The sequence below is a fragment of the Coregonus lavaretus genome (genome assembly GCF_964263955.1).
Source record: "Coregonus lavaretus genome assembly, chromosome: 12".
Classification (NCBI taxonomy): domain Eukaryota; kingdom Metazoa; phylum Chordata; class Actinopteri; order Salmoniformes; family Salmonidae; genus Coregonus; species Coregonus lavaretus.
In genome coordinates, this window is record NC_139999.1 from 6399554 (window position 1) to 6411061 (window position 11508).

Here is an 11508-nt window from a genome sequence, read left to right on the forward strand (position 1 = left end):
TGGATCCGCTAACCCTAACCCAGGTAGTGTACAGTAATACAGCTGGATCCGCTAACCCTAACCCAGGTAGTGTACAGTAATACAGCTGGATCCGCTAACCCTAACCCAGGTAGTGTACAGTAATACAGCTGGATCCGCTAACCCTAACCCAGGTAGTGTACAGTAATACAGCTGGATCCGCTAACCCTAACCCAGGTAGTGTACAGTAATACAGCTGGATCCGCTAACCCTAACCCAGGTAGTGTACAGTAATACAGCTGGATCCGCTAACCCTAACCCAGGTAGTGTACAGTAATACAGCTGGATCCGCTAACCCTAACCCAGGTAGTGTACAGTAATACAGCTGGATCCGCTAACCCTAACCCAGGTAGTGTACAGTAATACAGCTGGATCCGCTAACCCTAACCCAGGTAGTGTACAGTAATACAGCTGGATCCGCTAACCCTAACCCAGGTAGTGTACAGTAATACAGCTGGATCCGCTAACCCTAACCCAGGTAGTGTACAGTAATACAGCTGGATCCGCTAACCCTAACCCAGGTAGTGTACAGTAATACAGCTGGATCCGCTAACCCTAACCCAGGTAGTGTACAGTAATACAGCTGGATCCGCTAACCCTAACCCAGGTAGTGTACAGTAATACAGCTGGATCCGCTAACCCTAACCCAGGTAGTGTACAGTAATACAGCTGGATCCGCTAACCCTAACCCAGGTAGTGTACAGTAATACAGCTGGATCCGCTAACCCTAACCCAGGTAGTGTACAGTAATACAGCTGGATCCGCTAACCCTAACCCAGGTAGTGTATAGTAATACAGCTGGATCCGCTGACCCTAACCCAGGTAGTGTATAGTAATACAGCTGGATCCGCTAACCCTAACCCAGGTAGTGTACAGTAATACAGCTGGATCCGCTAACCCTAACCCAGGTAGTGTACAGTAATACAGCTGGATCCGCTAACCCTAACCCAGGTAGTGTACAGTAATACAGCTGGATCCGCTAACCCTAACCCAGGTAGTGTACAGTAATACAGCTGGATCCGCTAACCCTAACCCAGGTAGTGTACAGTAATACAGCTGGATCTGCTAACCCTAACCCAGGTAGTGTACAGTAATACAGCTGGATCTGTTAACCCTAACCCAGGTAGTGTACAGTAATACAGCTGGATCTGCTAACCCTAACCCAGGTAGTGTACAGTAATACAGCTGGATCTGCTAACCCTAACCCAGGTAGTGTACAGTAATACAGCTGGATCCGCTAACCCTAACCCAGGTAGTGTACAGTAATACAGCTGGATCTGCTAACCCTAACCCAGGTAGTGTACAGTAATACAGCTGGATCCGCTAACCCTAACCCAGGTAGTGTACAGTAATACAGCTGGATCCGCTAACCCTAACCCAGGTAGTGTATAGTAATACAGCTGGATCCGCTAACCCTAACCCAGGTAGTGTACAGTAATACAGCTGGATCCGCTAACCCTAACCCAGGTAGTGTACAGTAATACAGCTGGATCCGCTAACCCTAACCCAGGTAGTATACAGTAATACAGCTGGATCCGCTAACCCTAACCCAGGTAGTGTACAGTAATACAGCTGGATCCGCTAACCCTAACCCAGGTAGTGTACAGTAATACAGCTGGATCCGCTAACCCTAACCCAGGTAGTGTACAGTAATACAGCTGAATCTGCTAACCCTAACCCAGGTAGTGTACAGTAATACAGCTGGATCCGCTAACCCTAACCCAGGTAGTGTATAGTAATACAGCTGGATCCGCTAACCCTAACCCAGGTAGTGTATAGTAATACAGCTGGATCTGCTAACCCTAACCCAGGTAGTGTACAGTAATACAGCTGGATCCGCTAACCCTAACCCAGGTAGTGTACAGTAATACAGCTGGATCTGCTAACCCTAACCCAGGTAGTGTACAGTAATACAGCTGGATCCGCTAACCCTAACCCAGGTAGTGTACAGTAATCCAGCTGGATCTGATAACCCTAACCCAGGTAGTGTACAGTAATACAGCTGGATCCGCTAACCCTAACCCAGGTAGTGTACAGTAATACAGCTGGATCTGCTAACCCTAACCCAGGTAGTGTATAGTAATACAGCTGGATCCGCTAACCCTAACCCAGGTAGTGTACAGTAATACAGCTGGATCTGCTAACCCTAACCCAGGTAGTGTACAGTAATACAGCTGGATCCGCTAACCCTAACCCAGGTAGTGTACAGTAATCCAGCTGGATCTGATAACCCTAACCCAGGTAGTGTATAGTAATACAGCTGGATCCGCTAACCCTAACCCAGGTAGTGTACAGTAATACAGCTGGATCCGCTAACCCTAACCCAGGTAGTGTACAGTAATACAGCTGGATCCGCTAACCCTAAGCCAGGTATCTGAGGCTAGGGCCTAGACCTTGGACAGTGGGATAACGGTGGGACAGAACACAGGTGGTTACCTGCTGCCACCCTGATGTTGTACAAACACCTACCAGACAGGAAGGTTTTCCAGAAATCCTGTGTGCTGGATTCCCTCCTAGCTTATTCTCTCTTGATTCCAGGAATCCTCCAACCGGGATTTCGGGAAAACTGTGGCATTTTGGGGAAAGTTAGATAGGTCAGGTGGGGTGTTCTCAGTCTTCCAGAGTCCAGAGGGTATAAAACAGGGACAGGAATATTCCATAAGGATAGACTGACACTAACAGACTGCAAACATGCTGAGGTTCGTCCTGTTGAGCGCTCTCGCAGCCCTGGGTAAGAAATTACCATCTCTATACAAACTCTCTCTCCTTGAGACTCTCTCTCTACCTCTCTCTCTCTCGTGCTTTGACACACTCAGAGACGCAAAGTATTTATTCACCCCCTGATTGAGACTAGATTTAGATTTTATTAGGATCCGACGGCAATGGCGACAGCTATTCTTCCTGGGGTCCGACACATACAGAAAACGACATTACAAACAAAAATACTTTACAATTGACATACATTTAAAAACATTAACATAGACGTTACAGACTTACGTGCATAAATAAATGACTACATACAGTATTGATATGTCTTAACTAGGTTAACTAGGTCAAATAGGGGAGAGACCAGTGGACCGTAAGGTATGAACGGGGGTTGGAAAAGCTAGCTTCCTACAATTCCACACATGTTATTGGGCAAAGACAAAAATGTGCAGTTTTATAGCTAATCTCATGCTAAACTGCCTTCAGAAAGTATTCACACTCCTTGCCTGCAGAAAGTATTCACACCCCTTGACTTTTTCCAGTGCTGTCTGAGAATCTGGTGCCCCAGCCCAGATACCTAGAAGATGGAGCTGAAGAGAGGGTTGTGGGTGGCGAGGTCGCCCAGCCCAACTCCTGGCCCTGGCAGGTAAAACATTATCCTTCTCATAGTCTCTCGTAGCCTGGTGGAACCAGCCTGATTGCTGCGATCACCATTCTGTGCAGTAAAACAGGCTGGTTCCACCAGTGAAGTCTCCTGTGACAGCCTAGCTGATTTGGATCTGGGTGTCAAAATTAGCCTGCCGCTCCCAGAACTTTCTGTTTTTCAGCCAGTTCCTCTGTACTAGAGGAGTTGGCCATGGGACCTGGGATCCAGCAAGGATCAGCTGCACCTGATAGTTTCATACGATGAAGAAACTAACTTTTCGGTACATATTTTTTTGTTCTAATACTCTCCTCCCTTCTTTAACATCCTCCTCTCACCCCCCTCTCTCACCCCCCCCCCCTCTCTCTCACCCCTCTCTCTCTCTCTCTCTCTCTCTCTCTCGCTCTCTCTTGCTCTCGCTCTCTCTCTCAGATCTCTCTCCAGTATTTGTCTGGCAGCTCCTACTACCACACATGCGGAGGTACTCTGATCAGGAGGGGATGGGTCATGACTGCTGCTCACTGTGTGGACAGGTAGGACAAAGGAAGACATAAGATTTTATAGCGAAACTCTGAAACCTCTTGACAAGGTAGCATGGCGTTAGGTTAAAGCTGAGAGCCGCGAAAGGTAACACAGCGCCACTGTCAACGGAGGAGATGAGCTTCCAGCGTTGTGATAAACAAAAATCATAGTACATACTCTGCAGTTCTATCACGCGTGCAATGATGTCAAAGAAAAAAAACTGTCAGCTGTTTAGAGTAGGCCTAACGTACGTGGCAGTTTCACCGCGACAGATTCCAACTTTAAGATCACTATAATATGGATGTATGTTGTACAACTTCCTAAGTGACTTCCTAAGTGACCAATGTATTATTGCGTGTGTCTCCAGCCAGAGGACTTGGCGTGTGGTTCTGGGAGACCACCACCTGAACAGCAACGAGGGTAAGGAACAGATCAAGACCGTCAGCCAGGTCTACATCCACAACGGGTGGAACTCCAACAACGTCGCTGCAGGGTACGGACCGTTTAGTTTATAAATTGATCGTTTTTTTTCCAACAGTTTTTTAAAATATTTATTTTACATTTACATTGACTGATAAGAATTTGTGTATAATATGGGTCAGTACATCATAAATGTTTACTATAACCAATATGTAATTACTGTGACATATACGTCTCCACAAGTGACATACGGTATAACTAATATGTCAGCCAAGGTGACTACATTTAACTACAGGGGTCAAGTGTCACACTTTAAAAATATATATTCTAGCGAGACCATGTTGCGGCTATATCAGATCTTAAAAATAAATAAAAAAGTGATGCTGTGTATGTTTATAAAACAGTGACCCAATGAGCTATATTTAGCAGATCCTCTTAGCATTTAGTAGATATTCCACAATAATAAATAAATAATAAATATGTTACATATTGGGTTGCCATAAGTACAGCATAGAAAGGTTGGGAGAAAGTGCAGAAACACTGTGAGAAAGATGTATAACCTGAAGTGAAAACGACTCCTCGGACGTACCCTTTTGTTCCTCTGGTATGATACTGTGCTCTTCTATTTCTTAGATATGACATCGCCCTGCTGCGTCTGTCCACCGAGGCTTTCCTGAACTCTGCTGTCCAGCTGGCTGCTCTTCCTCCATCTGGCCAGATCCTGCCCAACAACAACCCTTGCTACATATCCGGATGGGGACGCACCCAGAGTTAGTAGCAACCTATTATCTCAATGTAACCTCAAACGCATTAAAACATTTCATTGTCCTCGCACACAGTACAGTCCCAGAGACTACCCATAACTCATCACAACCCTGAATATGACATTAACAGAGCTGGCAAATGAGGGTCTTTTGGGATTTATACTTAAGCAATAAGGCCCAAGGGGGTGTGGTATATGGCCAATTTACCACGGCTAAGGGCTGTTCTTAAGCACGACGCAACGCTGAGTGCCTGGATACAGCCCTTAGCCATGGTATATTGGCCATATACCACAAACCCCCCGAGGTGCATTATTGCTATCATAAACTGGTTACCAACGTTAATTAGAGCAGTAAAAATAAATGTTTTGTCATACCCGTGGTATACCACGGCTTTCAGCCAATCAGCATTCAGGGCTCGAACAACCTAGTTTATAATTGTTCTTAAGCATGTAAGTGACATATAACTAAGCAGGTTAGGTTTTTCTTCATGAATCTTTTTCTGGAGGCGGCTCTGCAGAGTGGTCAGTAGCTGGCAGTCACAAAGTCATAAAATCTGATTTTAAACCTAACCTTTACCCTAACCACACTTCTAACCTTAATGCCTAACCCTCGTTGTATCGCGTGTGTTTTTGTTCTACCTTGTTTTTTTCTAGTATTACTTTGTTATTGATTATTGCATTGTTGGGTTTTGAGTTTGCAAAAAAGGCATTTCACTGTACTTGTGCATGTGACATTAAAACTTGAAACTAACCCTAATCTTAAATGAAGATCAAAAAGCCAATTTTTGTTTTCATGAATCTTTACAATATAGCACATTTTTACTCTGCAGCTGGCCTATCTAAGGGGAAACCGCTCAGTTTTGATAACAGGACAAGACTCATGACAATAAACATCATCCTGCTATAACTAATGTCAACCGAGATGACATATGGTTAAATTTACTTATTTTGACATATTCTAAATGAAACCATATTGAATTATCATATCCTGTTCCTCTGAAATGCATCCCCTGTTCTTCACTATCAGCTGAAGTGATATATAACTACAATAGATAAATGTCACTATTTTATTTTACATATTCTAATAAAGCGTCCCCTGTCTGCCCTATAGCCGGCGGTTCTCTGTCCAACAGCCTGAAGCAGGCTTGGCTGCCCAGCGTTGACCACCAGACCTGCTCCAGCTCTGGCTGGTGGGGATCTACCGTCAAGACCTCCATGGTCTGCGCCGGAGGCGGAGCCAACTCTGGTTGCCAGGTAAGACCAGTGTAATTGAGGGGGAGGTGGAGGGGGGGGGGGTGTAGACCGATCGGTTTGGGATTTGAACCCACGACCCTGCATCTGTCCTTCTAAAACCTTAAACACTACACCAAGAGGTTTGAAGATGATTTGTCTTGGTGGGGTTATACTGCTGTAACATATGTATGGATGCATTTTATTGACTTTATATTCATTTATCATTTGAATTATATCTTAGCTTAGCTACATGTTTAGAAAATAAAAATAACCATTTATATTTTGTAAGCGACAGACACTTTATGTTATACATAAATTCATGAAGTAATAAATGTGTAAGAATCAAAAATGTGTAACTCAGCCCTGGTGAAGCTCTCCCTCTCCATCGTTCTAGGGAGACTCTGGCGGCCCCCTGAACTGCCAGGTCAACGGTCAGTACTACGTCCACGGAGTGACCAGCTTCGTGTCCTCTTCTGGATGCAACGCCAACCGCAAGCCCACCGTCTTCACCCGTGTGTCTGCTTACATCAGCTGGATGAACGGGGTACGTACCTTATAGCTAGGGGACAGGAGGAGAACATTACTTAATTTCTCTCAAAGCTAAGTCTATGGCATTGTTATGCACATTTTAATTAGTCGAATCGGTGTCCGTCTCAGCAACAATACTGACTGTATTTTGGGCAAATGTCTGAATCCTGGTCTAATTAATTGTCATTCCTTTCCTCTGCAGATCATGGGTTGAAAGGGAACATGGTCATCGAGCAGAAAGACAGAACCCAAGGCACTGATCCGGAATCACCACCAACCCAGCTCAATTTAATTCACATTCTGCTCTAAAAGTTTAATAAACTTTATCGACTTTGGAGTAAACCTTTCATCATGTTTACTTTTTACTGTTCATGTCAAATCCACCCTGTCATTAATTACTTCACTGAATTGTGTGCGTTATGAGTGTAATTTCAGCGGGGTATTTTGTGACTACGCTTTATTTGAGAATGAGATGTCTTTAGAAGTGGAGAAATAATTAAAGTTTGTTAACTGGATGTAAGAACATCAAAGAATCTAGAAAAGAATGGTGCTCTTTTAATTTTATGTGCTATAAATTAATCCTCATTATGAACATCCTTGCAAATGCAGGGGCAACATAAACTGACTGAAATAAGGTATTGGTGTGTATTCGAGGCATTGCTTACTACTACAGTACGTCCAACCTGCCTCACCTGGGTTGCCGTCTGAAAATGAGTTACTGACTGAACCGGTTGAACCCGTTGTACTTTTACTGTACGAGTCAAGTTCAGAAAAAAGTAACTTACTCTCATGCACAATTGCTAAGCAACGCCCCTTGAGGATGAACATTAATGTGCTCCCATTCAGATAATAATTCAGTGAGCAGGCCGACTGCTCAGCCTAAGAAATCATTAATAAACTTGCATCAACAAAACACACCTCAATATTGTATCCTGCCTACGAAGAAGTAGCTTTTATAACCACAATAAATCCAAAATGGCTGACAGTTTCTCAGTCATAACACACATACTGTAGGCATATTTAGTTCAAATGGGAGCTGAGCCCACACCATTGATGGTAAGTAACAGCACTGCCCAACTCAGCTATCTGGACGACTGAATGAGGACTCCAGTACACTCGATACACATGATTGACATACGGTGAAAACATAGCCTAACCTATAATAAAGAACGAGAGAGGACATTGTATATTGTGAATAAACAGAAGTCACAGCTTTGGCCTGTTTTAGACACCATCTGTATCCACAGTAACTAATCGCATGGGAATTACCCTCTCCTTGTAATTAATGCATTTTAACAGAAAGGGGCTTTTTATCCACTGTCTTGCTTATAGGTCCTAATATTGAGGGTAAGTTTCCCAGACACACATGAATTAAGTCCTGGACTAAAATGGATTTACAATAGAGATTCTCCATTGTGAAAGATCCAGTACTAGAGTTAATCTGGGTCCGGGAAGCCCTGAGAGTTTACATGGTAGAAATATATTTTTAAACAAAACCCTTCCCACCTGGAATCTAACCAACCTGAGGATAGACATGGTTAAATCATTATTATAATAATAATACATGCCATTTACCTGACACTTTGATCCAGAGCAACTTACAGTACAGTGACTGCATATATTTGAGTATACTCACAGTGGGATGAGATGTCTCCAGTGGGGCTTGGCCTTGGTGACAGGAGATAACGGTGAGATGTCCCCAGTGGGGCTTGGCCTTGGTGACGGGAGATAACTATGGTACGTCCCCAGTGGGCCTTGGTGACAGGAGATAACTGTGGTACGTCCCCAGTGGGTTTGGCCTTGGTGACAGGAGATAACTGTGGTACGTCCCCAGTGGGTTTGGCCTTGGTGACAGGAGATAACTGTGGTACGTCCCCAGTGGGCCTTGATGACAGGAGATAACTGTGGTACGTCCCCAGTGGGCTTGGCCTTGGTGACAGGAGATAACTGTGGTACGTCCCCAGTGGGTTTGGCCTTGGTGACAGGAGATAACTGTGGTACGTCCCCAGTGGGCCTTGGTGACAGGAGATAACTGTGGTACGTCCCCAGTGGGCTTGGCCTTGGTGACAGGAGATAACTGTGGTACGTCCCCAGTGGGCTTGGCCTTGGTGACAATGTAATATGGTGTCTCCCATTACCCTGGAAGAGGTGGTCTTCACTGATGTATCCCTTAAACAATGTAATATGGTGTCTCCTGTCTCCCATTACCCTAGAAGAGGTGGTCTTCACTGATGTATCCCTTAAACAATGTAATATGGTGTCTCCTGTCTCCCATTACCCTAGAAGAGGTGGTCTTCACTGATGTATCCCTTAAACAATGTAATATGGTGTCTCCTGTCTCCCATTACCCTAGAAGAGGTGGTCTTCACTGATGTATCCCTTAAACAATGTAATATGGTGTCTCCTGTCTCCCATTACCCTAGAAGAGGTGGTCTTCACTGATTCATCCCTTAAACAATGTAATATGGTGTCTCCTGTCTCCTATTACCCTGGAAGAGGTGGTCTTCACTGATTCATCCCTTAAACAATGTAATATGGTGTCTCCTGTCTCCTATTACCCTGGAAGAGGTGGTCTTCACTGATGTATCCCTTAAACAATGTAATATGGTGTCTCCTGTCTCCCATTACCCTGGAAGAGGTGGTCTTCACTGATTCATCCCTTAAACAATGTCAACTACTCTTTGGTCCTATTACTGCTCACACAATTGATATTTGGCCCAAAACTGTAAAACAATGTACCTGGGAATCAAAATGTCATGCCCGTACTCTAATATTTCACAATAACACCTTGCGATCCGGAGGGCGGCCTTTTGCATCCCCCTAATGGTCCAAATGTGGAATCCGTACCCTTATCGATATCATGGACAGTAATGGTTTAAGAACATTCCAAAATTAGAAAGACACATTACCTGGCACATCGTTTTTTTTCTATATTTACAACGTATGTCAGCTATGCTGGCCTATGGAGCCCCTTGGAAAATCCAACTACAGAACCATCCAATGATGGGATTTATAAATAAATTATCTGGGCTCCCAAAAGGACTGATCTCTATAATATACAGTGCATTCGGAAAGTATTCAGACCCCTTCACTTTTCCACATTTTGAGATGTCACAGCCTTATTCTAAAATGGATTAAATTCTCTCTAATAGTGAAGACATCAAAACTATGAAATAACACATATGGAATCATGTAGTAACCAAAAAAGTGTTAAACAAATTAAAATACATGTTATATTTGAGATTCTTCAAATAGCCACCCTTTGCCTTGATGACAGCTTCGCACACTCTTGATTTGTTTAACAAATTGGTTGTACATCGTTGCTAGACAGCCATTTTCAGGTCTTGCCATAGATTTTCAAGCAGATTTAAGTTAAAACTGTAACTGTGCCACTCAGAAACATTCAATGTCTTTCCTCGTAAGCAACTCAGTGTAGATTTGGCCTTATGTTTTAGGTTATTGTCTTGCTGAAAGGTGAATTAATCTCCCAGTGTCTGGTGGAAAGCAGACTGTTTTTTTTAAATCCTGAAAAACATAATGATTACAAGCATACCCATAACATGATGCAGCCACCACTATGATAAAAAATATGGAGAGTGGTACTCAGTAATGTGTTGTATTGGATTTGCCACAAACATAACACTTTGTATTGAGGACAAAAAGTTAATTGCTTTGCCGCATATTTTGCAGTATTACTTTAGTGCCTTATTATAAACAAGATAAATGTTGTATTCTGTACAGGCTTCCTTCTTTTCACTCTGTCAATTAGGTTAGTATTGTGGAGTAACTACAATGTTGTTGACCCATCCTTAGTTTTCTAAAACTAGTAAACTCTGTAACTGTTTTAAAGTCACCATTAGCCTCTTGGTGAAATCCATGAGCGGTTTCCTTCCTCTCCGGCAACTGAGTTAGGAAGGACGCCTGTATCTTTGTAGTGACTGGGTGTATTTATACACCATCCAAATTGGAATTAATAACTTCACCATGCTCAAATGGGTATTCAATATCTGCTTTATTATTTTTACCCATATACCAATATTTATAATTATCCAGTAGGAGGTGCTGCCAGGCTATAACATCCATCTGTTGTGATGGTCCAAAAACTTAAGTCAAGCCTGATTTACACCGGAATAACGTTAGTCTATGCAGGTCTGTGAGATAAGAGGTTGTTATATTTGTCCCTTTATATTTCAGGTATGACATTGCCCTGCTGCGTTTGTCCTGAACTCTGCCATCCAGCTGGCTGCTCTTCCCTGAACTCTGCTATCCAGCTACCTGCTTTTCCCTCAACTATAACGTCCAGCTACCTGTTCTTCCCTGAACTCTAACGTCCAGCTACCTGTTCTTTCCTGAACTCTGCTGTCCAGCTAGCTGCTCTTCCTCCCTCTGGTCAGATCCTGTCCCACAACAACCTCTGCTACATCACTGGATAGGTCGCAGAGCTAGTATAGCAAATAGCAAATGTAACAGTTACTGAACTGGTTACAGGGACTTTTTGCAGAGACGTAATGTCCATTGAAACTGAGAAAACCAAGTGGTAGTTAAGTGGTAGTTAAGCTTCCACAAAAACGGAATACCTATGCTACTGACTGTTTGATTTTACCATCAGTACTTGGTCTGAGTTATCAGATACATGAGATCCTATGGATTTTGGCCTTCAAATGTTTTTTGGGTG

The 11508-nt window shown here is 43.5% G+C and overlaps 1 protein-coding gene across 1 annotated transcript; it reads left to right on the plus strand.

Annotated features, from left to right (window-relative positions):
• Positions 1-2645: 2645 nt before the first annotated feature.
• LOC311138965 (elastase-1-like) lies at positions 2646-7180 on the plus strand. Its single transcript, XM_084173783.1, has 8 exons — positions 2646-2749; positions 3267-3370; positions 3800-3900; positions 4257-4382; positions 4943-5079; positions 6184-6326; positions 6700-6849; positions 7036-7180. Exons 1-8 carry the CDS (start codon positions 2710-2712, stop codon positions 7045-7047), a joined length of 813 nt encoding a protein of 270 aa, XP_084029909.1. The 5' UTR covers positions 2646-2709; the 3' UTR covers positions 7048-7180.
• Positions 7181-11508: the final 4328 nt, after the last annotated feature.